The sequence below is a fragment of the Nomascus leucogenys genome, chromosome 13 (assembly GCF_006542625.1).
Source record: "Nomascus leucogenys isolate Asia chromosome 13, Asia_NLE_v1, whole genome shotgun sequence".
Taxonomy (NCBI): Eukaryota; Metazoa; Chordata; class Mammalia; order Primates; family Hylobatidae; genus Nomascus; species Nomascus leucogenys.
The window spans coordinates 25,984,730-26,010,958 of record NC_044393.1 but is presented as its reverse complement, the minus strand read 5'-3'; the positions used below and the strand labels follow the sequence as shown (position 1 = coordinate 26,010,958).

Genomic DNA, 26,229 nt, shown 5'->3' with positions numbered 1-26,229 from the left:
CAAACATTTAATGAAGAATTAACACCAATTCTGCACATACTCTTCTAGAAAAAGAAACACTTTCCAATCCATTTTATGAAGCCAGTATTATCCTGATACCAAACCAAAGGCAATACAAAAATTTAAAAAATCTGTAGACTAATTTCTCTCATGAGTATCGATGCAAAAATCCTAAAGAAAATATTAGAAAATTCAGCAGTATGTAAAACACACACACACACACACCCCATGATAAAGTGGGGTATATTTCAGAGACGCAAGGCTGGCTCAATATTTGAAAATCAATTAGAGCTGTTAATATTAACAAGCTAATAACAAGCTTAAGAAGAAAAATCACATAATCATATCATCCTCATCTTTCAGACCTCTACATGTTGAAGTATCCTAGGACTCAGTTTTTTTTTACACCTTATTCCCTGTTATGACTCTCACATTTTTATCTCTAGCCCAGATCACTCTTCCTTGAATTCCAGACCCATAAACCCAACTGCCCCTTAGACATCTATACTCAGATAGGCATTTCCAAACGGACATGTCCAAATACAAATGCTTGCTCTTACTCCCCAAACCCACTCTTTTCTGTAATTCAGTAAATGGAAGCTCTATTCTTTGTTGCTTAGGCCAAAATCCTTGGAGCTATCTGAACTCTCATATGTCTTTCACACCCCATATCCAATCTATCAGCGGATCCTGTTACCTCTTCCTCTAAAATATCCCCAGAACTGTCCCTTTCTTACCACTTCCACGGATACAACCCTAGTTTGAGTTATCCTTTCACCTGGGTTACTACAACAGCTGCCAAACTGGTCCTTCCTGCTTCTACCTTTGCACTCTTACTGTCTTATTTTCTACCTAACAGCCACAATGCTCCTTCTTTGTGCAAAACTGCCCAACGGACTTCATTTCATTCAGAGTAACATCTAAAGTCTATACTATTGCCTACAAGTCCCCATGTGATGCAGTCCCTTTGTACTTTTCTGAGCTAATTTCCAGCCACCCTTCTGGTTCATATCACTCCAGCTTTATTGTCCTCTCTGTTGTTCCTCCAAAATGCCAACAATGGTATAAACCTGGTTTTCCCTCTTCCTGGAACAATGGCATATGGCTTGTCTCTCAAATGTCATCTTATGAATGAGGCCTTCTCTGAGAAGCATAAGTAAAAGACTACCCATCTACACATACACATTCCTTATCCTCCTTATCTCCTTGATTTTTATTGAAGTTACTTACCACTTTCTGACTTATTCTAAACTTGCATGTTTGTTTTTCTATCTTTCTCAGTAGAAAATAAGTTCCCGACGACATGGATTTTGTCTGTTAGCTTAGAAGAGTGCTTTGGACATAGGTGCTGAAAAATTATTTCCTGAATGAATGAATAAACCATTGGTTCAGGAGTCAAGAATTTGGGATCAGACATAAGATAACCCTGATTTGACTCCTGGCTCTGCTATTTCCTAACTATGTCCAAGTACATAGGGTACTTAACCATGCTTTACATTTTCTCGTCTATCAAATAGTGATTGTAATAATTTCAACCCCCTAAGACTGATGTAGCAATTAAATTTAAAAAGTATGTAATGTGCTTAATAGACAGTGACTTGGTATAAAAGTGCTCAGCATATGACAGTGTTATTAATATGGAAAGATGATCTAGATTTCGACACAAAAGCCCTCAGTTATGACTAGATATTCACTGTATGATTTTAGGTTATTCACCTCTTTTACACTAACTCACTTGATAAATCAGGAACTGGGGCCAAAAAGATGGCTAAGTTGCAGCCTCTTCCCTCAAATCTTAGTAATGTGATCTTGGGTAGGTCACTTAACCTCTCTGAGCCTGTTTCCTACGCTGTCAAAAGGGGGATAATATAATACCTCACAGCTTTGTTGTGAGGATTAAATGAGTTACCGTGTGGAAATTGTGTCTAGCACATAGTAACCTCTCACTGTATTAGCTATGATTATCATTCTAGTCTGGAGGAGGGGTAAAAGCATGTAAGCAAAGAACTGCAATACAGTGCAATAAGAGCAAAAGGAGGCAACTAGAAGAACGTCTCCTAAACTAGAGTCTGCCCACAACTAGGAAGTTATACCACGATCAGGAAATTTTAAAACCCTCTTATGTCTATAACTTAACTCCCTACCATCACCCCCGTGGCAATAAGAAAAACAAAATTTCTCTGCTGCTTTGATAACTGGGATTTAAAACTTAAAAAAAAAATAGGGTCAAGGTTTAGAGTCTCAGATAGTGTTTTGTTTCACAGAAGAGTCTCGCTCCGTCGCCCAGGCTGGAGTGCAGTGGCACGATCATAGCTCACCGTAACCTCTAACTCCTGGGCTCAAGGGATCCTCTCGCGTAGCTGGAACTGCAAGTGAGCGTCACCATGCCTGGCTAATTTTCGCTGTTACCCAGGCTGGTCTTGAACTCCAGTCCTCAAGCTATCCTCTCGCCTCGTTCTCCCAAAGGATTAGGGATTACAAGCAAGAGCCGTTGCGCCAGGCCTCAAATAGTGTGTCTTAACATGAAGTCAACAGACACATTGGGAAGGCTAAGTTAGTTCCCTCCACCTTTTCCCTAAAGTTAACACCTCACTTAAGTTCGAAAAAGTCAAGTGGACCCGCAGAAGGCAAAAGCAGCATGTAATAATACCCTGAGTGAGAACCCACTTAAGGGCTGAGAGCCCAAATGTGTGTTTCATGACTGCGCTGTTACAGACGAAAAGGTCAAAATAGGACATTAAAAGGTGCTCCGGGAGGCTGAGTAGGAGCTCACCAGGTGAGAAAGAGGATGTCACTTTCGGAGAGAGAACGAGCGCCAGGGCGTGGAGGCGTGAAAAGGGCACGTGGGTGGCTTGGAAGAACCAAAACTAAGTGTTTTGGGGGACAGCCAGAGAGCCGAACACATATGGAGGAAAGGTGCGGCCTGGGGCCCGCCATATTAGAAAGGAAATCCCCCTCCCATACCCAGATCGTGAACTCTCAGCCTCAATGTCCCCTCAGGATACCCCTCTACGGGGTCCCAGCTGCTGGGCTCCCTCTGGTTCCCGCCACTCTTCCCTTACCTCTTCTTCCAGCCTTTCTCTCACTCTCCCGCCTCCTCTGCCTCGCCGGAAGTGACACGCTAAGTAGCGCGCCGTATCGCGCCAGAAAGGTTCCGAGGGAGCGGGAAAAAGGGTTCCGACGAGATCCACTGCGCCGGCGTGCGAGCTCGCGCGGTCAAAGCGCTTTCCGGGGGCCCGGGGAACTACGCTCCTTCCCTCGCTCTGTCTCCTTCGAAGTGCTCTGCCGAGGTTCAGAGCGGCCGCCGCCTCCAAAGGGACGGTTTTCTAGAGCTCCGACGCTTCTCGGTGCCCTTCTGCTCCGGCCCTTGCCCTTTGACCCCGCTCTCGCGGCAGGGTGAGAGGTCGGGTGGCCATCTTGTGGCGGCGGTGCGGGCGGCTGTTACTGCGGAGACCCATCCCCTCCCCCTCCTTGCACCCCTGGCAGTCTGTCAGTCGGTAAAAAGTCCCGCAGCCTGTCAGGTGAGCCCCGGGCCTCGTGCCGTCGCTCTTCCTGCCGCACTGGGCGGCCCAGGCCGCTCCCTGTCGGGCCTCACTGCCGCCACCATGTCCTCCTTCTCTGAGTCGGCGCTGGAGAAGAAGCTCTCGGAGCTGAGCAACTCTCAGCAGAGCGTGCAGACTCTGTCCCTTTGGCTCATCCACCACCGCAAGCACGCGGGACCCATCGTCTCCGTGTGGCACCGCGAGCTCCGCAAAGGTAAACACCAACTCCCCACCCCCTGGACGGTCCCCGGATTGTCCTCTCGCCCACCTACAGCCTAGGCCCCTCTAAGCCTCTTCATTGAGCCTTGCTCCAGGCCTGGTCGAGAGCTTCTGAGATGGGAGACAAAGTTAGCCCCATTTCTCGAAGAAGGAAACTGAGGCCCGGGAAGGTTTAAGGTACTTGCCTGAGGGTCCACGGACTGGGACTCAGGTGTCCAGACTTCTAGTTCATCAAGCCATTTTCCCTTCAGTTTCCCTCTGACATTTGTGGCTGTTACTATCTCGGCTGCATTCACTGCCGTACTGGCCCTAGCACGTCGGGCCCAGTGCTGGGTATTGGGAGTAAAAGCCAGTGGGCTCCGGAGTCAGACTCTGCAGATCGAGTCCTGGCTCAGCTAGCTGTTTGCCAGCTGAATAATACTGGGAGAGTTTCTTCATCTCCCTGTGTCTCCGTTTTCTCATCTGTAAGAGGGAGGCAAGGATAGCTACCCCTTACAAAGCCTTTACTTCATACCAGTCACTATACTAAGACCTTTGTATATATCCTCGCACTCAGTCCTTAGAACAGCCCTGTGAAGTAGGTAGTCTCTCCCATCTTAGGTTAAGGGGCCACCCCACCCAGACCTTACCTCTCCTCTCCTCTCTCATGCAGTTGTCATTGATTTCAGGCCCTGCTCAAGTTCTGACAGACATTCATTGAACTCATTCTGTTATGTGCCAGGCACTGGCTTGGACACTTGTAGCATGTTGCCTCTGCCAACTGCCTAGAATTTAAGCCTGACTTTGCTGCCTTACTGACCCCAGCAACTTAACCTGTCTGTCCCTTAATTCCTTATCTACAGAATGGATAACTGATATTTACTATGTCTTTATTACATGCGAAGTGCAGTACTGATACCTTTACATACATTGTCATTAAAAAAAATTCTCGGAGCCCTATGAAGTAGGAACTTTGCAGAAGAGGAAAAACTGAGACTCATCTTATGGTGAGGAGTAAACAGGATAATCCAAATGAACATTTAGCATGGGCATTTGGCATTCAGCAGATTATAGTGAGATGAGACTTTTGATTACTCACTGTGAGGCATGGTCTTTACCTTCAAGTTGCTTACAGTCTGGTGGGGAAAGATGGGCACCTACACTTCCTGATGAGTTTCATAATGGAAGACCGAAGAAATGAAGCTCAGAGCTGCTCTAGACACCCTATATGTGGTAGGCCTTTATAGCGAAGTGGCTTTACAAGTGTTCTCTACTATCTGTGAGTTGGGGACACCACAGATGTCCTGCTCTACAGATGAGGAAACTGAAGTGGCTAAGTGGTATTTTCAAGGCTTTTGAACTGATGAGGCTCAGACTACAACAGGCTGGCAAACACCAAAATCCATGGTTTTTTTCAGGAGACCCAGTTCTAGCCCTTTAGCAGGGACCCCCCAAATATCACGTACTGTACTGAAATAGGGATCCCCTCAGCCCTTCGGGCAGTTCCGGGAAGAGGTAGAGCCTGGAGTTTATGAGGCCTTCTTCATGTACCCCACTGTGCCATTCAGAAATTATTTGTAGAGTGTGCTGAAATGTGAATTGCCACTGAATTCTATTGCTTGGGACCTCAAGAGGCAGTTAAAGTCCATCTCAAGTGTCATTTTTTTTTTTTTTTTTTTTTGAGATGGGGTCTTGCTCTGTCGCCCAGGCTGGAGTGCAGTGGCACGATCTCAGCTCACTGCAAGCTCCACCTCCCGGGTTCATGCCATTCTCCCGCCTCAGCCTCCTGAGTAGCTGGAACTACAGGGGCTCGCCACCACACCTGGCTTTTGTATTTTTAGTAGGGACGGGGTTTCACCGTGTTAGCCAAGATGGTCTCGATCTCCTGACCTCGTGATGCCCCCGCCTCGGCCTCCCAAAGTGCTGGTGTTACAGGTGTGAGCCACCACTCCTGGCCAAGTGTCACATCTTTTGTGATGCTTTCTTGATTCCTTGCCTCACCCTAGTTGAGTTACTGAAAAAAAGCAAATTAGAGAGTACATTTGTTTATGAAGCTCTGTTATCCCTAATCTTACGTGGTAGAGCCTTATGTTGCAAGTAGGCCAGCATTATTATCCTCATTTTGTAGATGAGATGATAAAGGTATAGAGAGATTAAGTGCCTTGTCCACAGACATACAGCTAGGACATGAGCCCAGGGCTGCCTGATGCCAAAATGTGTTCTTTTTCAAGTACTCAGTGCCTCAATGCATTTAATAAGTGAAGGTGGTCACCTGACTCCAACCAAACTGTGGTGCTTTCGTTTATTAGAATTAATGAGTGCCTCCCACCCCATCATACCAGTTTAGCATTTAATTTGTTCCTACTAGCTGTTCATTTGAACTGGTTACATCTTTGTCATTAGATTATGTTTTGAGAGAGGAACTAGACCTTATTTGCAACACCACAGGATATAGCATGGTGCCTGTTATATAGTTTAAAAATAGGAATTAAATCATGGTCTCTGATAGAATTTTCATGGTTGAGTAAAGGATCTAAACCGTGCTATCCAATACAACTTTCTATGATAACAGCATAAAGGATATAAACAGCGCTATCCAATACAATTTTTTGTGATAATAGCAATGTTTTCTATCTGTGCTATCCAACAGGTAGCCACTTGGTATATGTGGCTATGGAGCACTTAAAATGTGTGACTAAGGAACTAAAGTTTTAAGTAGATAGAATTGAAAATTTAGTTTCCAATTTTTACCAGCTACAATTCAGGTGTTCCAACAGCCACACGTGGCTAGTGGCTAACTTACTGGACAGTGCAGAGTTAAAAAAAAAGATGCTCTTCCAAGCATCAAGACCTAGCTTCCAAATATCCAGGCTTCTTTCATGAACTGAAAATGCCCCCACACTAAAGGAAAAGGATTCTGTGCCCTAATGTTCAGATTGATTAGCCCTGTAGGTTCTATCTAGGGTGAAGTCATTTTCCCTAGCTGAGATGCTCACCGACTGTCTCTGAGTTGCCTTCAAAATATATGAGATTTACAAAAATTAACTTTTTTTCTTGCTTAAATACTTCTATTCCTGATGTGTTATCTTTCCATTTTCTAGGAATAATTCTTAATTTATCCCATTTGAGCTGTGTTCTAAGTAGAACATCTCCCCTTCTTTATGGAATAGTTTTGGTGTACAGTGCTCCTAAATGAGTATGTTTAATGGTGTTTTGTATCTTGGCCTGAATGTAGGTAATGGGCTTTTATCCCAGAATTACTTTAAGACTTTCTGTAGATGCCAAAACCAGCCAAACAAGTAAAAAGTTTTGATTAACCAGTTGTTTAAATTTTACCCAACAACTAGTTTGACCAGTTTGGAATGGGCATGGGTAGTGGGTGAAAGGACCTATTTCTGTCGTATAGGAAGGACATCTGAACAAGTGAGTTGTCCCCCAAGATTGGAATGGAGGGGTGTGCGTGTTGTGTGTATTGTGACTGTATGTGCTCAAGAGCACTAGGGGTTTGTCATACCACCTCGACACACACGGTGCTTATGTTGACTGTTAAGGATGTTGAATATGGAGGGATACAGTTTATCCTAAATAAATCCCCATTGTTAAGTTCTGGGGTGATGAAAATTAATTGGCATTGTAAACAGTGAAAACCTTGGGTCTCAAGCCTCTTAGATACCTTGTTTGTCTACCGAAAAGTATATGAGATCTTGAATGTCCACACTGACATTTTACAATATGGATTCTAGGGTTTTTTTGTAACATGAAGTGTATGGAATTTTAAAGCTCCACTTAATGAAATTTGCTTTGTTGAAGTTCTGTTTTGCTTTCAAATCTGCTCACTTGCATGGGATTATAGGTGTGGTAGTTTCACTTACATCAGCTTTGCAGAGCAAGGTTTGCTTTAACAAAAAAGCGCCTTTTGCCATAATCATACCTTTGTAGCAACAGTAGGTATTGTAACTACTGACACTTTTGTTCTGCTTTTGAATAATAATTAGAACAGTTGAAGAAAGCTCCAGGTTCCTAGTATTCTTATCAGCTGGCCATCTAAACTAGGTTATTACCAGAAGGTTAAGACAATTCAGGGTATCCATATTTAATTTTATGAGCATTGAAGACATCAGTTTCATCAGTTTAAACTGTAATGTGCTATTAAAATCATGTTTTTAACTTGGGTTATTCTCCTGTAGCTACATTTTTTTTATTTTTTTTTATTTTGAGCCGGAGTCTCTTACTCTGTCACCCAGGTGGGAGTGCAGTGGCGCTATCTCAGCTCACTGCAACCTCCGCCTCCCAGGTTCAAGTGATTCGCCCGCCTCAGCCTCCCAAGTAGCTGGGTTTACAGGCGCCCGGCACCACGCCCAGCTGGTTTTTGTATTTTTTTTTTTTTTTTTGAGACGGAGTCTCACTCTTGCCCAGACTGGAGTGCAGTGGCGTGATTTTGGCTCACTGCAAGCCCAGCCTCCCAGGTTCACCCCATTCTCCTGCCTCAGCCTCCCGAGTAGCTGGGACTACAGGCGCCCACCACCACGCCTGGCTAATTTTTTGTATTTTTAGTAGAGATAAGGTTTCACCATGTTAGCCAGGATGGTCTCGATCTCGTGACCTCAGGTGATCCACCTGCCTTGGCCTCCCAAAATGCTGGGATTACAGGCGTGAGCCACTGTGCCTGGCCTCCTGTAGCTACATTTTAAAATGTCACATCTTATGCCTGCTATGTCAGACATATCAATGCTTTGTACATTTCAAAAGAAACAACTGGTTTCAGAGAGAAATAGAGTTACTCAGTTGTGTTAAGGTTGATAAAGAGCTTGTGTTTTTCAGGTACTTTAGCATTGGAGAAAACTTTGTGTTTTGAAACATCTAATTATGTTCTTATTTATGTCTTTTAAAAGAAAATTGGGACCAAAAATCGTAGTGATGTAACTTTATAGTCGAGAAATTATGTGCATAGAAGCCAGGAAATTCAGTAGTGTTCCCCAAAGCAACTGTAACTCAGACATATTGCACGAGGTTTTTATGGTTTAATATATGATTACCATATAGAGTAATAGGGAATAACCACATTTCATATAAATAAGAGAGAATTACGGTTTTTGTGAAAGCCCTAATTTTGCATATCTAGATTTCACACGTGCGTAAATTTTCAATAAGAATGTAGTGTTAATGTATACTTGTATTTGAGCTAATATCTATTGGTGCACCTAGAGATTCTTCTGTATTACTGATTATGGTTATTGGAGTATCAGAGAAATTCTCAGTTTAGGAGCAAAATTACAAGAAACCTTTTTTTTTTTGAGATGGAGTTTTGCTCTTGTTGCCCAGGCTGGAGTGCAACGGCATGATCTAGGCTCACCATAACCTCTACCTCCCGGATTCAAGCAATTCTCCTGCCTTAGCCTCCTGAGTAACTGGGATTACAGGCATGCGCCACCACGCCAGGCAAATTTTGTATTTTTAATAGAGACGGGGTTTCTCCATGTTGGTCAGGCTGGTCTTGAACTCCCAACCTTAGGTGATCCATCCATCTCGGCCTCCAAAAGTGCTGGGATGACAGGCATGAGCCACCACGCCCGGCGAAACTATTTTAAAATTGAAACCTAACTCAGTCTTTTTTTTCTTTTTTTTTTTTTTTGAGACAGAGTCTTGCTCTGTTGCCCAAGCTGGAGTGCAGTAGTGCAGTCTCGGTTCACTGCAGCCTCCGCCTCCTGGGTTCAAGCGATTCTCCTGCCTCAGCCTCCTGAGTAGCTGGGACTACAGGTGCCCACCACCACACCCGGCTAATTTTTGTATCTTTAGTAGAGGTACGATTTCACCATGTTGGCCAGGCTGGTCTCAAACTCCTGACCTCAAATGATCCACCCACCTCGTCCTCCCAAAGTGCTGAGATTACAGGCATGAGCCACTGTGTCCGGCCAACTCAATCTTTCATTCTGGAATATTTGATAATTAAAAGTGAGTTAGAAGTTGCTCATTTTTGCAGTAGAATAAATAAAAGCCTCAGTTTCAACATTAATATTGACTGCTTATCCTTTAGGAATTCTCTTTGGATTATCTTAATTTTTACTATCAATTAATTACCCTGGTTTAAAGAACACAGCAGTGAAGATGGCCCATTCTTTTTCTTTTTCTTTTCCAAAATGGTATTCCCAAACCTATTCCTTAGGTGGTCTTTTTAAACATACATACTTGACCCCCCAGGTAGATAATACTTGTCTTAATGTTTTTTTAGGAGCAGCCCAGGGCAAAAGAATTGTGAATTGAGAACTTCTTTGGTGTAAGTTAAATTCTTTTCTTTTCTTTTTTTCAGCCAAATCAAATAGAAAGCTTACTTTTCTGTATTTAGCGAATGATGTCATCCAAAACAGTAAAAGGAAAGGACCTGAATTCACTAGAGAATTTGAATCTGTCCTTGTGGATGCTTTTTCTCATGTTGCCAGGTATGTTGTCTGTTTTTTGGATTTGTTTTTAAATTCATTGCCTTTTCCACCTTTTTGTTCTTTCCTTTTCTGTGATAGCATTTGTAAATTGACAACTTCCTACTTTACAGAGAGTTGTGGAGGCCAAATTGTGGTTTTATGTTTTGTTGAGCCCTCAAGAACTGTCGAGACATGTAAACATTCTGATACATTTAAGAGATTCAGCCTAGCATTATCTTTTCTTCTAGATATATTCATTTTCATTTTTTGAATTTATTTCTTGGTTATGGTACTTTCTTTGGTTTGGTTGAGTTGTCTCATTAGCTTATGATCAAAAAACAAAGCTAACTAGTAAGGGAACCTTTTAGTAACATAACTTAATAGCAAGAAATTAATTGCCAAATGCCTTCCTTTTTATTTTCTTCTGGATTTCTAGAGATCTAGTTTACTAAAAATAGTAGGCATTACTGTAACTGCAATAATAGTAATTATTAGTGTGGAAAGTAGGTGTTTGCTCTGGCTATATTGTATTAACCCTGGTGCTATTGTGTTTTGTGGCAAAGAGGAGTGGCACATATGCAACTAATACCATAGAAAGCATACATTGGATTAAAAGTTTTATAAATTACTTTACTTTATGTAAAAACAAAAGCTTTCTGTAGGCTCAAATTAGGTGCCCAGGAAAAGCAAAGAAAAACTATCGTTCATTAAAATACTATGTTTATAAGTAAATACATAAACAGATATTTGCAAAAGGAATTGGGAAACATGAATGGGAGACTAGTAGGTTAAACATAAATTGTTATTAGGTCTAAAATATAGTGAAAGGCCTTAAATGAGAAATGAAGTCCTGCTTTCTTTGCAGGATTTGAAAAGTTTGAAGGAATAAAATTAGAAATCCAAGAGAAAGAAATGACACCTAGCTTTCTAGAGATGAAAAAGATGGTTTTTGTTGGTCAGCTACATAACTGGCTCACCTTTTGATCAACATGGACACAAGTAGCAAAATGTGTTATTAACTTGAAAAAAATACTGAATCTTCATAACAGAGTAAGCTTAGAACAGACTACTAGAGGAGCTATCTGAAATAGATTTTCTTGCTTTGATGAGATTTAGTTCACAGTTCTTAGAAATTGATGGTAGGTCTGCCTCAGACACTGTGACCTTGGATATGTTACTTAACTTTTTGAGCACAAATTTCCTAACTGGCTAAAAGGGGAGGATACCACTCCCCCTCATAAGAGTTATTGTGAGGGTAAAGACAGACAATATGTTTAAAAGTATGTAGTACAATGCCTGTTCCACATTCTTTGCTCATTCATTGGATCATTTGTGTTTTCCTGTATTCCAGGCACCTAGTATAGTGTCTGGCACACAGCTGCTGAGTTATGTAGCTTGAAGGAATACCATTTACATAGCCTCCATGTAAATGGTGTCCCAGGAGCTGGGCAACATTATGGTCTGCCCTGACACAGAGTAGGCATTCAGTAAATATTTGTTAAATGAGTTAATTAATGTTAACTCATTATGGAAGAGATTTGGTCTAGGGAGTTGGCTGGAATGATTTCTTGCAGGGATAGTAAACATAACAATGTTATTTAAAAATTTCAGCCTGGGCAGCATAGTGAGACCCTGTGTCTACAAAAAACTTAAAAAAAATTAGCCAGGCATGGTGGTGTGCACCTGTAGTCCTAGCTACTTGGGAGGCTGAGGCAGGGCGATTGCTTGAGCCCAGGAGTTCAAAGCTGTAGTGAGCTATAATCATACCACTGCAGTCCAGGTTTGGCAACAGAGCATGACCCTGTCTCTAAATTACAAACAGACAAACAATCTGTAATCTTTAGCTGTCCTGAAACCAAAAAGTAAATAGAAAGGGGTGGAAAAGGGGGTGGGCAATACCCGGGTTAAATATTCCTTTTTACTTGGGAACACCTTAAAAACTAGCCAGGTTTTAGGTGTCTTGGCAGATTCAGTGGCAGTGTGGGGAAGATAAACCTGGTCCTTCTCAATAAAATAGCCCGAATTCCTTTCTGTTTGCATTCTTCTGGTTCTTTTAAGATTCTGCTTGGGTATTATATTCAGGATACCCATGTTTCCATTCTCCTTTCTTATACCCCATTATTAGGACAGAAAGTCCAACAGTTCTGCTTCAACCGTGATGCAGTTCGTCCACAGTAGGAGTAGCCTAATTAACATATACTTTCTGTGTGCTTTTTCTATGGCCAGTTGATGAACAAAGATAGTTGACCCATTACGGTTGACTAAATTGATGAGGGATATTTTTATGATAAAAGACACCTCCACACCCAAAACAAACAAACAGTAAAAAAAACTCTCAAGTCAGAGAAAGCTGCCAAGTTCATAGGATAGATTTGATTTGAATAGCAATTTAATTAACCAGACTGCAAACTTGCTTTTCATACAAGTGCCTTGTTTTCTTCCCAGTGAGGAGACAGCTGTCCATGTCATTTTTCATTCAACATGTATTGGAGTGCCTTCTATGTGCCAAGTATAGATCAAGACACTGGGGGAGCAGCAGTGAACAAGGCAGGCAAAGACAATTAAATGTGCAAGATACTTTCAGAGCAGGATGATACGGACATAGTAAAATGGAGTGATGTTCTAGAGTAGGATCTCGCAGGCAGGGTGGTTCAGGAAGGCCTCTAAGGAAATGACATTTGAGGTAATTGTACGAAGCAGGAGCAGCTATTAAGAAAAACTTAAGGCAGAGATAATCTTGGCCTGCTAAGAGAAACAGAATGAAGGCTAGTGTGGTTAGAATGTAGTGCACAAAGGGAAAAGTGACATCCAGATGAGGTCCGAGAGGTGGACATGCACCAGTCACGTACACCCTGTAAGACTTGGGAGTTAGGATTTTTTTCTGATGGGATGTCATTGAAGAGTTTTAACCAGGGGAATGATATATTCCAACATACTACATTTTTAAAAGATCCCTCTTTAAAAATGGCTTAGTGTAGAGGAATGGATTGTAAAGGCCAAGGGAGGGGCGGGGACATGAGTTTGGAGGATATTGCTGTGGTGCAGGCTAGAGGTGACATTGCCTAGGACCCAGAAGCAATGGGAAGATGCTAATAGCTTCCATTTATTGAATGCTTCCTTCATGGGAGGATCCCCACCTCTCCAGTGTAAAACTGATAGGATTTATAGGCGTTGAATGGGAGCTGGTAGTAAGTGAAAAGAGAAATCAAAGACGATTTCTAGGTTTTTGACGTAAGTGAATGACTGATGGTGCCCTTTACTGAAGTGAAGATTGGGGAAAAGATTTGGTGGAGGAAATCACGGGTTTTGTTTTGGCCAGGCTGAGTGTGAGATGGCTAGTGAATATTCCAAGGAGTGATGCCAAATAGGCAGGTGGATAAAATAGTCTGAAGCTCAGTAGAGACTTGATTTCTGGAGACATAAGTTTGAGAGTTACCCACATGATATTTATTTATTGTTGTGGGCCCCAAGACCACTCCCAGGTTTGGTGATTACCTAGAAGGACCCACAGGACTCATCATGTAGTCATAGTCATGGCAGTGATTCATTACAGCTAGAGGATCCAAAGCAGCAGCAGCAGCAGAGGGTGATGTGCATGCCGTGCCTGCAGCAGACTGGAGCACTCTAGGTGTAAGCTTCTGAGTCCTCTCTCAGTACGATTACACAAACACACTTAATTCCTCCAGCACTGAGTTGTGATGTGTATGACATGTAACCTACCAGGAAAGCTCATTAAAGACACCGTGCCCAGAGTTTTTATTGGATTGGTCCTGTAGACACCCTCTGCCAAAATTCTAAGCTCCCAGAAATAAATCAGGTGTTCTTTTTTTTTTTTTTTTTTTTTTTTTTTTGAGACGGAGTCTCGCTCTGTCGCCCGGGCTAGAGTGCAGTGGTGTGGTCTTGGCTCACTGCAAGCTCCGCCTCTTGGGTTCACGCCATTCTCCTGCCTCAGCCTCCCAAGTAGCTGGGACTACAGGCGCCCACCATGACGCCTGGCTAATTTTTTGTATTTTTTAGTAGAGACGGATTTTCTCCATGTTAGCCAGGATGGTCTTGATCTCCTGACCTTGTGATCTGCCCACCTTGGCCTCCCAAAGTGCCGGGATTACAGGCGTCAGCCACCGCGCCAGGCTCAGGTGTTCATCAAGAACTGTATTGCTTGCACAAACAATTTAGGCCCAGTAAACCACCCTTACCAGTTAGGAAATGGTAGGGACACTCTGAAATCCCAAGTTCCCAGATGCCAGCCACGCACTTCCCTAAGGGTAGCAGTCTGGCCTTCTATGTTAACTCTTTTCTGAACCAGCTTTACATGAGGTACTGTTGGAAGTGTAGGGAATACTTAGAATTCCTGCCCTTAGTTGGCCTACCATAGGCCTGCTGTGCATGGGGTAAGACAGAGTTGTACAAATTACTGTGGTTGTACCAAAAAAGTGCCATAGAACTGTAGAGGAAGAAAAGGCCCCCAAGGCTGGCTTTGCAGGGACTCAGGTGTCCACCTGACACGTCAAGCAGCAATTCTGTTTGTGTGTATCATACACATTTTTCACTCTTAAAGGTCAGTTTTGCTCTCTATATTGAAAAATAAAGTGATTGAATTTGTAGTTAATCAGAATTAAAATACTAAGTGTTCAACGTAATATTAAGTTGTGTATGTAATTATTTGCCATCTTCCACTTTATTCATAGATTGTTGGCAAAGATTGTTCAGTCTTTTTTTCCACTTAAAGATTTCTCAGTTTAGATTGGAGTTAGTACAACCTGAAAATATTGCTCTTTCTGTTATAAAATGGCTTTATTACATTGGTTGGTTGTATCTAATTCCAGATGCCAAAGTGACTTCCATTTCACTGGAGCTACCTCCTTCAAAACCTAATCAGTAGAAAGATTTCTTGAATATTTTATGTATAACTTTGAAACTTATCCAGCAAAACCTTGATTTACCACAATGCTCAAGGAAATATCTGTCCTGGTTAGTTACATTCACTAATTAAACTAGAACCCCCCTTTTGGCCTTTAGTAGTAAAAGCCTTTTGAAAATGTTTTGTGGTTATAACAGGTTTGAGCATCGTTTTCCACTGTGCCTGAAACTGTACACAAAACCAGTCTTAGCCTGAATGGAGTCCCAAGTATCTCCAGGAATGGTGGGTGGTGGGTGTGTGTTGTGATACCCACCTACTTTTTAACTAAATCCTTGATAAGAATTTATTCTCATGAGACTGGTTTCTCTTTTAAGCGAACAGAGAATCTGCAGCAAACAGATTTTATGCTAAAAGTACCAGCTAGTTCGTTAACTAAGTTCTGATTAGTTGCAATTTGGTTTTATTAATTATAGTGACTTTATTTTTCTAAGCTATACATTTGATCACATCAGGGACCTCCCATTGCCTGCAGGCCACATGCTTTAATATGACATTCAGGGCTCGCTGTAATTGAATTCCACCCTCTCCTTCCAGATTCTTCTGCAGTTTCCGCACATTCCCCCATATACTTCAGCTACCTGAATTACTCCTTTCCCTTTGCCTTGTTCAATTTTGGCTGTTCCATTTGAAGGAGAAGAGATAGCATGAACAAAGGCATATGCACATGAGAGAACAAATTCTGAGTAGCAAATACATACAGGTGGGTGTTGCTGGAACCCAAAGTTCCAGGTGGGGTAGGGAAAGGAGACTAAACAGGTCTGAGAGGTTGCTGAGTCGAGCCCTAGAGGTCAGGACCCAGGCCGCCTTATTCTTTGTATTCTGTAAACCTTTATTGATCAAGCTGAGGAGTGCTTAGTTGATTTCTGACATGACCTTGATACAGTAAGATGATTGTTGAAAGTTAAGTAACTGTATAACTTACTGAAACCCATATACATTTTTTTGGAAAAGATTACAATTTGACAGATATTTATTGTGCTTGTTCAAGGGCATATAGCAATGGGAGAAAATGACAAATCTCCACCCCTGTGGAAGTTACATTCAAATGGAAAGCGTGTAAACAAAAAGTAAACTATTGAATATACAGCATACCAGAAAAGTTGTATGGAGAAAAATTGAGTAGGGGCAGGGAGTGTCATTTTCAACGTGGAGAGTAGGGAATGACACACTGAAGGTGGTATGACTAAACATACACCTGAAGGAGGAGAGGGATTGAGCTATGTGGCCACATGGGGAATGTGGTTCTAGGCAAAGCAAACTTTTCAAGTGCTAAGGCTCTGAGGCAGTGCTAGGGTAGCTGTTGAGGCAGGAGGTTGGAGGATGGGCGTGGGGAAGAGTGGGTAGGGGATGAAGCCAGGGAAATAACAGCTGGGTTGGGAAAGGCCTTGGAGTCTTTATAAGGACTTTTATTCTGAGGGATACTGGGAAGAAATGTTGGCAATTTTGAACAAATGAGTGACGTGGTCTGCCTTAGTACAGCAGCTAAAATTGTGTTTTGAAAACTCGAGAGTAGGTTGTAGGAGGACAAGGGTGGAAGCGGGGAGACCAGTAATGAGGCTACTGTAGTAATCCAGGCGAGAGGTGATAGTGCCTTGGGCCAGATTGATAGCAGAGGAAAAGATGAGAAATAACTCATTTATGGATATATTTTGAAGGTGGAGTAAAAGTGTTTTATCACAAATATCAAGTAATTGGGTCATATTTTTAAGCTTTATAAACTTAGCAGTAGAAATGTTTTTCCTTTTTTTTCCCGAACCCTCACTTCTGACTTTAAAAAGTTTAATTTTTATGTACCCTGATTGAGTCCTTTAGTCAGTGAAATTTACCACTAATAATTCATAAGTAAGACATTCTGACCAGGCTAGGCTGAAACCTCAGTTCGCCTTGAGTTTATGAAAGCGTTGTCACGGTTGGGTGTGAATAGAGTTCCCATCTCAGTTGAATTTGGCATGGTTTCTTCTTGAAGTTCCTACCAAAAGCCATTTAACTTAGATACTAAGATGTCGAGGTATCGCTTCTTGTTTAAAGTCATTCAGTATAAGATCGTTGCCATTTAAACCCCCTCACAAAACAGAAGAATTCATGGTAACAGTGGGTGGTGACTGAATTCACTTTGCTTTCAGAAAGTCTAACCCAATCTTCTGCTTGCTGTCTGACATTTTATTGTAGGCAATTGGTTCTCAGTGAGTGCTAGTATAGTCCTTTATATCCTGTTTCAGGAGTTAACATGTCAGGAGAAAACATTTTCTAACTTCTAATTCATATCCTTTGATATAAATTATGAAGGACTGCATTATTAAGTGTGTTCTAAGATTATCAGATACCTTTGTGTGAACCTGGACTATGGACTTAGCCCAGAATTAAAATAATTATGAAGTGGTTAGAACTGGAATGAGTCTTGACATATACATATATGTGATTGTGTTTATACATGTTAGAGGTGTTGGTGTGTTAGAATTGATGAGTTGCAGTGAATTTATTTCCTGTTTTAAACGTCTGGTTTTTTAAAATCATTTTTCTATCTAAGAGTTCTGATCCACTTTTAATTTCCAGCAGAATGTCTGGCAGTACATTTTAATTAACGTCTTCTTAAAAAGCAAGCTATCACAATTGATAAGATGGAGTTTTGATAATTTTCTGTCTGTAAAAATTGGCCATTGACTTTTGGTCGTATTTGATTTCGATTATGGCATGATCCCTCCCACTACACGAAGAATGTAGTTTGTGGTCAAGTTTTGGGTATCCAGGTATTACAATATGTACCTTATTCTTTTGCTTTTAAATGTGTAAATCATTTAGTCAGTTGTTGATTTCTTTTTTTTTTTTTTTAAGTAGGTCTGTCCTAATTAAAAACAAAAGATCTTAAGCTTATATATATCTTTTCATCTTTTCTGGGCAGAGAGGCAGATGAAGGCTGTAAAAAACCTTTAGAAAGATTGCTGAACATCTGGCAAGAACGAAGTGTGTATGGCGGCGAGTTCATACAGCAGCTGAAGCTGTCTATGGAGGACTCCAAGAGCCCTCCCCCCAAAGGTAGAAACATCACCACATGTTTACAGCTCTTGGTCTTTGCCTACTTTCGAATCAAATATGAAAAGCTGCAGTGGGGTTTGCTGTGAACAACCTCCAGCGATTTTATGATTCTTCAGAGAGAGAGATGATCATGAATGATGGTGAGAATTTATGTAGTGCTCACAGCGTGTAAGCCTGGTTCTAGTATTCATGCTATTCATCCTCTCACATCTGACTTTTGCTCTCTGTTTTCCCTGGCTTGCTTCTGTCTTTCAGAGACTTTCCTTGCACAAGGAAAGGAACAACAAAGTTGTTCAGTGTTGTGGTGAACTAGGAAGTAGCCTGGACTAAGATTTTGTCCTTGCTCTGCCATTAACTACAATAGGACCTTGGATAAGTTTCTTAACTTTTTAAGAACTTGGTTTAATTAAATGTAGATGTGCTTTTGAAACATATCCTTAGGATTGTCAGCATGGTGTCTGTCTAAAGTTAATTGTTTGTTTGTTTTGGAGACAAGAGTCTCGCCGTGTCATCCAGGCTGGAGTGCAGTGGCGTGATCTCAGCTCACTGCAACCTCCGCCTCCTGGGTTCAAGCCATTCTCCTGCCCCAGCCTCCCGAGTAGCTGAGATTCAGGCACCTGCCACAACACCCGGCTAATTTTTGTATTTTTAGAAAAGACAGGGTTTCACCATGTTTGCCAGGCTGGTCTCGAACTCCTGACCTCAAGTGATCTGCCTGCCTCGGCCTCCCAAAGTGCTGGATTACAGGTGTGAGTCACTGCGCCCACCTTAAAATTGATTTTGATCTTTACTGAACCCAGGATATCTTTAGGAAGTGCATCTGTGTGTGAATTTTGCAAAGCCCTTAATAAGAGCTTATATTATTTTTTCTTTTTTCTTTCTTTTTTTTTTTTTTTTGACACAGAGTCTTTCTCTGTTACCCGGACTGGAGTGCAGTGGTATGATCTCGGCTCACTGCAACCTCCGCCTTCCGGGTTCAAGCAGTTCATTGTCTTAGCCTCCTGAGTAGCTGGGATTACAGGCACCTGCCACCATGCCTGGCTGATTTTTGTATTTTTGGTAGAGACAGGGTTTCACCATCTTGGCCAGGCTGGTCTTGAACTCCTGACCTCGTGATCCACCTGCCTCAGCCTCCCAAAGTGCTGGGATTATAGGCGTGAGCCACCGCACCTGGCCTATTTTTTTCTTTACAGAGTAAGATCAAATGTTGTTTAGTTACTTGGCTTCTGGTTAGTTGTGGTTTAATTCTAGTTGGCATGACATGTTTCTTAGCTACAGATCTGACCTGCCTGCATACATACTTGTTTCCTGGAGGATCAAGTCCAAGTACTGATAGTATTGAAGACCCTTTCTATCTGAACTAGCCTGTTTTTCCAGATTCTTCTCCTGCCACTTCCTCATTTACACTGTATTCTGTGGCCAAACTGAATTGCCAACAGTTTCCCCTCTGGATGCTCTGTTGGCACTGCTTCCTTTCCATCTACTGTTACCTCTACTTGATGTCCTTCTACCGCTTTCACTGTGTGATAAACTCATTTTCCAAGAATGCAACTCTCATTCTGACATCTTCCCTGGCTTGTCTGGGCCCATGTGGTCATTCCCTCCTTGTTCTCTGGTACTTTGTACATGCATCTGCTATAGAACCTAGTCATGATTAGCATGTGTGACAGTATCCTTCACTGAGCAACCCTTTTGTGTACCCTTCATGATCCTTTCCAGGTCTGGAATTATTTGCATTTTACAGTGGGTAACTTTCCTGTGAAACCAAAGGTTAGAGGCTTTCTGTGAATGACATAAGTGCTTTCAGACTGCAGGTCATTGTTGTTTTACTTGGTGTTGCTAGAAGATAATTTTAGGATCACTCAGGTGATTGGTAGCTTCTGAAAAGCAAGATGTTTCCTGCATTGGATTCTGGTGTTTGTATTGTGTCCTTTGGAGGTCTTCAGTACAGCTTTGGGGAATTACTCAGCATTCTTTACTCTGCCTGAGAGTTCATTGGTAAACAGTGCTGGTTTTTAAAAACACCTTTGGGCAAGTAGGAGAGCCTTGAAAGGATGTTTGAAGCTAATGTTGAATTTCAATTTAATGTACAATTTTGGACACATACTTTGAAAAACAGCTATGCTAGATGCTATAGGAAAGAGGGAGAAAAGAGTGAGGAATAGGTTTGCACTCTGGGAATGTGTGGAATTTGTGGCAGTGATAGTATTGGAAATAGCTTCATTGGGTTTCTGATTTTTTTTTTGAGAGTCTAGACAGACATTAACAATAACAGAGGCAGTTTCCTCTAGGTAGAGGATAATGCTGATCTAAAGATAATTTCTCTTTCTCTATTCTATAAAGATGAAAACACACATCAAAAGATTTCAACGTGTGTTAGTCCCAGCTGACTCACTCTGTCTTCACTCTCTTCTCTGGATCTGAGTTATCAGAATATTTTACCACAGTCCTTTCAAATGTTGATGAGTTCTCCAGAAGTTTATTTCCAAATTTGAGTAGTCCTTTTATATTCCAGCTTTGATTCATGGGTAATTCTTTGTCTTCAGGCAACTTCATGGAGTTTACCTCTGAAATAAAAATTTTTCTATGGAAATTTGACAGTTCTTACAACATTAGAGAATGCATGAGTTTAGAAATTCTGTTTTAGAACTGGGTATTAAGTTTATAAACCTGTCTCTCGAGGTGTTCTAAAGGTGTCTCTCAAAACATCACACTGTACCCTATAAATATATACGATTATTATTTGTCAGTTAAAAACAAAATTTAAAAAGTAAGAAAAGGAGAAAAGTTCTCTACTCTTGAGAATACTCAAGGTGTTGCTTGACTGAATGGAACTTTTTTTATTTGAGCCACATGTGACTCATGTTGTATATGGTTGTAGGAGGATTTAGAGAGAGAGGGTAGATACAAAGGGACTAGCATTTATTGAGCATCCGTTATGTACCAGCCTCTGCTGGCTGCTTTTCATGTTAATTTGTTTTAGATCCTTACAACTACTCTGTGAATTTGGTATTATTTTCATACTTTAGATAAGGATACTGGCTCAAAAGGTATAGTAATTTTGTTCAGAGAAAGATAATTGATAAGTGGCGAATTCCCAGGTCTATATGACTTTAAAGCTGATATTCTTCACACTGTGGTATTTCCTGAAAGCACATGGTTTCAATAAACTTGAATTTTGGTAGGAATTTGTGAGTAGGTTACCCAGCTTTCCTGGATCTTAATATAGTTTAGCTATTCAGGCTTCCACAGTATTCTAGCTGTCATTTCTTTTTTTTTTTTTTTTTTTTTTTTGAGATGGAGTCTTGCTCTGTCGCCCAGGCTGGAGTGCAATGGTGCGACCTTGGCTCACCGCAACCTCCGCCTCCCAGGTTCAAGTGATTCTCCTGCCTCAGTCTTCCAAGTAGCTGGGATTACAGGCATGTGCCACCACACCTGGCTAATTTTGTATTTTTAGTAGAGATAGGGTTTCTCCATGTTGGTCAGGCTGGTCCCAAACTCCCAACCTCAGGTGATCCGCCCACTTCGGCCTCCCAAAGTGGCGGGATTACAGGTGTGAGCCACCACGCCCAGCCCCTAGCTGTCATTTCTAAAGCTCTGTGACCTTGGCCATAGCATTTGATCCCTCTGAAGCTCAGATCCTCACTGTACAGTATGGCTATTAATGGTAATACCTTCTAGGGTTGTGATGAGGATTACTTGAGATAATGCAGGTAAGATATTATCAGTGGGGCGATGATATGAGTTTTGTTTGCCCCTGCCAGTTCTAGTATCTAATATGCTGAGTTTCTGTATATGATCTGGTAGCAAAAGTAAGAAGAGGTTTTTAATATTTTCAGTCACCCAGTTCTTGTGTGAGGCTGGAGAACATGGTAGCTAAGAGTATGAGTTCTAGGTGCAACTTCCCTGGGTTTATGCCTGGATTTGGCTACTCAGTTCAGTGAGATGGTAAGGGTAGACAGCTTGTAGAACTGTGCCTCAAATGTTAGACTTTTATCTGTTACAGGTTCTTTTCTTTCCACAAGTAAAGTTTAATGTGCCGTATTAAAATGTCCTTTATTATGCAGGGGTGGAGCAAAGAATGAGGGAGCTGTTGCAAACAATATTTCCTGATCCTTTTCTCATTATAAAAATAATATAAAATCTATAGGTGTGTTTGTTGTTGTTAATTAGTCAATTGAAGCAGTGGGAGTAGAGAAGGAACAAAAAAACCTGTAACTGATGGCGATCAATTAGTTGTAAACACCGCTGCACTTGGACCAAACACAGGGTTTTTTTTTTTTTTTTTTAATCATAGAAAATTTCAAGTGGATCCTCTAGAAGATCCAGCTTTACGGTAGATGGCTGCTTATTATAATGTGATTTGGGAGCCTGTAGGCCAGCTTTTTGCCTTAAGATTAGTTTCACAGTGTGCCATAGTGTCTGAAATTCTCCCACAATCAGGTTGTAAGAGGCATACCATAAACCCTTAGGTAACGAGGATTACTTAAGGTTAGCTGAGTACAAGGCCCGCTGGAGACAGAGGGACAAGTTGGAGGATAGAATAGAAGGTGCCCAGTATGAGGACAGAAGGACTTTGGCTACCCCCACAGTTTGTCCTGCCTGTAAACAGAGTGGTTGAGTGATTGAAAAAGGAGTGTAAATATATACTGTGGTAGAAGCTGAATTGATAGTGGAAGGCCTACCTTAAGTTCAGATGTAGAAATGGAACTGACAAATATTCTAGTTTTTAAAGTAATTTTAATTTTTTAAAAAATGTATAGCTTTTGAAAAGGAAACCTGGAAATCCTAAGTTATTTTTAATGGCTGTCTGACTAGACTGACAATACTGGACACCGTAACTGCTGACTTCGTAGCAGTGATAGTCATTTCTGGCCCAGCACTAGCATTTTCCAAGCTCTGTGACTCCTCCCTTCAAGCAGTTTCAAACTCCGACCTGTCAGCCCTTTTCTAGGTACTGTAGGGATGTAGAGGAATAAGACACAAAGTGCTCCTGTTGGAGAAGAACGCTTGCCAGTGGCCAGAATAGCAAGGCCAGGTGCTTTAAGAGAGGCCCGAGTGCCGTGGGAGTTGGAGGCCATTGTCATCATTAGGCTTTGAACTTAGGAGGAATCTGTAGAATCATTAGAAGCCCCTTAAAGTTTATGTATAGGGACATGATGGAGTGAGCATTCCGCTTTAGGAAGATTAATTTAATAATAGAATACAGTCTTCCATATTTACAGGTTCCACATCTGCGAATGCAACCAGCTGCATATTGAATATATTTTGGGTAAAAATAATACATACTTTAAAAACAAAACAGTGTGACAATTATTTACATATCATGTACATTGTATTAGGTACTATAATCTAGACATAAAGTATACGGCAGGATGTGTGCGTAAGTTATATGTAAATACTATGCCATTTTGTAATGGGATCTTGAGTATCCATAGATGTTGATATCCATGGCGGTCCTGGAACCAATCCCCCATGGATACTGAGGGACAACTGTGTAGTCTAACTTGGGAAAGGAGCAACTAGAGGCGGGGAGACAGTGGTCTTAACCAGCTGTGACAAAGGGCAGATTGCTGATAAGAGGCTGTGTAGGTGAAGGAGCAGAGGGAGGGAGTATGTAAGGCATCCTTCTGAGGTATGGAATCTGCTAGAAACTGGGACCTTGGGATAGATTCTAATGGTTTCTAAGGCCTTGTACCTGGAAGACAGGTCAGTGAAAGTGTTCATAATGGAAATAGGTAGCTCAGGGAATGAGGAGCCCTGTGGGGGAAATGATTAGTAATTCATGTCCAGAAATCTTACGTTTGTAGCACCAGTAGGTCCTCCAAATGGAAATAGGAGGAAACTGGAAAAGTAGGGTAATGGTTAACACCTATTGTGTCCTCTGCCATCAGGATGGCAAAGGACATACGTTGTCCTAAAATGATTTCTTATTTTAAGTCTTGTAATGCTGTTTGTGAGCAGCAGTGTGTAGTGGTAAAGATAATCCCAGATAAGGAGGCTTTGATCTGTAGCACCCACATTTACACTAACAAACCCTCTGACTTTGGGCAAACTGCAACCTGTGGACCTAGATATTTTCATGAAAATTTGAGTTGGGGGAAACAAAGGTATAGGTCTATCTAAGTCCTCCCAGTGCCAAAATTCAGGAATTCTAAGTGTCTTGAGGTAGTGTTTGATGTTTATATATAATAATTTCTGTGTGAGAGTTTGAAAACAGAAGGATTTCAAGTTTTATAATTTTTTTCTACCTTCTTTAGCGTATCTAGTAGTTACTTACCGAGTACTCTTCTAGATGCTTGAAAGCAAACAGAACAGTATAAAAAATTTTGAAGTTTGTACTTACCTGCTAATGGCCACTCCTTCCACATGACTGCCTTGATGCCACAGTGGCTAAGTGTCTGCATGGGTCATAGCACACATTAATTAGGCAGCTACTATGTACAAAGTACTGTTAGGTGTTTCTTACGTAAATTTTATCCTAATAGATTTTTCGTATTAAAAATATAGCAATCTTTGCTTTGCATAGTGATGCAGGACTATAACCGTGACCGTGCAAGCTGAACCCATGCAAAGCAATCTTTATAATCAGTGGGGAAGATTATGATTGTTCTGTGGCTTTAAAAATTTTTTTTGTCAAAGAATTAAAAACTCACTGTTGATTCCAAGTGTGTAGGGAAACAAAAGAGATAGTAAACTAATAGTTATTTAATATGCTGTAACAACAAATTAGAAACGTTGAGAATTAAAGTGTGTTTTCTTTGTAACAAACTTATCAAGAGTAGTTTGAACAAGGGTTGCCTTCTTCTGGTATAATTTATATACATATACAGAGCAAACATCTTTTCTATGGCTTTGCAAATTGTCATACTGTATTTTGTTTGGATCAGCTTCCAACATTTTATCTTTTATGCTTTCAGTATTGTAAAATACCTCTCAGTTTCTTTAGCATGCAGTTGTTGTTTTTTTTGTTAGTGTCTCTTCCTCTAGGACGTTGTCATTCTTTTCATCACTCCCACTTTCTTCTTTGCTAAGTTGGCCTCTACAAGTTCCTCTGGCCATGGGTCTAGGCTCCCTCTGATGCTGGCAGTGGCAGCATCCTGCAGCGTGCTCTTCCTTCTGTAACTTCATTGATGTGCCATTGGGATTTCAGTTCCAGCATTAGCTTTTGTTTCAGTTTCTTTGTTCCACATTCGTCTTTATGATCAATACCCTCTTATCATTCATTTTTATAAAATGTGGGTGTTATCACTGGGTGATAAGGAGACAGCACAGCGAAGCACTTTGCTGTCTTTGTGTGACCTGCATAACAGGTGTGCGGTGACCAATCACTGATAGACTTGAAGAATGATGTGATTGGTCACTGATCATAATTTGGGGGCTGAAGTTAGCAGCAAAATTTGTACTTTATGCAACTACTCAAGAGTTAATATGCCATGGTAACTGAAGTTCAAACTTGTTTTATTGAGGGAGTGGTGTCATTTAACGAAGCCATGATAACAAATCTGTGTATAATAGAATGCATGCACAAAGTGAGGACGGCCTGTATTGCAGATGCTGCTGTCTCCTCTTTTTGTAATAGACAAAAACATTAAGAAAAAATGAAACTTGGCCAGGCGTGGTGGCTCACACCTGTAATCCCAGGACTTTGGGAGGCCGAGGTGGGTGGGTCACTGGAGGCCAGGAGTTCGAGACCAGCCTGGCCAACATGGTGAATGAAACCCTGACTCTACTAAAAATACAAAAATTAGCCAGGCATGGGGGCAAGTGCCTGTAATCCCAGCTACTCGGGAGGCTGAGGTGGGAGACTTGCTGGAACCCAGGAGGCGGAAGTTGCAATGAGCTGAGAACGTGTCACTGCACTCCAGCCTGGGCAAGAGAGCAAAAACTCCATCTAAAAGAAATAAAATAAAAATAAAACTCATGATATTGACCTGGCTTTCACTTCAAACATAAGTTTGGTCAGTTAGTACATGGTGTATATAATGTAGAGAACAGGAGAAAGTTCCGGAAGAAAGTGTGTAAGCAAAAAATGTGTATGTATCTGAAGCAGGTGCCTGGTGTCCCCCCTTTTTTTTTCTAAATGAGAGGGTACCTGTGTGGTGCTAAGTAATTCGAG

At 41.5% G+C, this 26,229-nt stretch overlaps 2 protein-coding genes across 3 annotated transcripts in view; one reads left to right on the top strand and one right to left on the bottom strand.

Moving 5' to 3' along the window:
* TTI1 (TELO2 interacting protein 1) overlaps nucleotides 1-3,127 on the bottom strand; it is a 48,491-nt gene extending 45,364 nt beyond the window's left edge. Inside the window, exon 1 of the mRNA XM_003253562.2 lies at nucleotides 3,063-3,127. The gene's annotated coding sequence lies outside the window, so the exon portion shown is untranslated. The remainder of the gene's footprint in view (nucleotides 1-3,062) is intronic.
* A 128-nt stretch (nucleotides 3,128-3,255) lies between these two features.
* RPRD1B (regulation of nuclear pre-mRNA domain containing 1B) overlaps nucleotides 3,256-26,229 on the top strand; it is a 59,274-nt gene continuing 36,300 nt past the window's right edge. The window contains exons 1-3 of one of the 2 annotated variants that reach the window (XM_003253564.3): nucleotides 3,256-3,756; nucleotides 10,048-10,177; nucleotides 17,977-18,110. In XM_003253564.3, the coding sequence (XP_003253612.1) occupies nucleotides 3,606-3,756; nucleotides 10,048-10,177; nucleotides 17,977-18,110 (415 nt within the window). In that variant the 5' untranslated portion in view covers nucleotides 3,256-3,605. The remainder of the gene's footprint in view (nucleotides 3,757-10,047; nucleotides 10,178-17,976; nucleotides 18,111-26,229) is intronic. The other variant, XM_030825529.1, reaches the window with a different exon arrangement.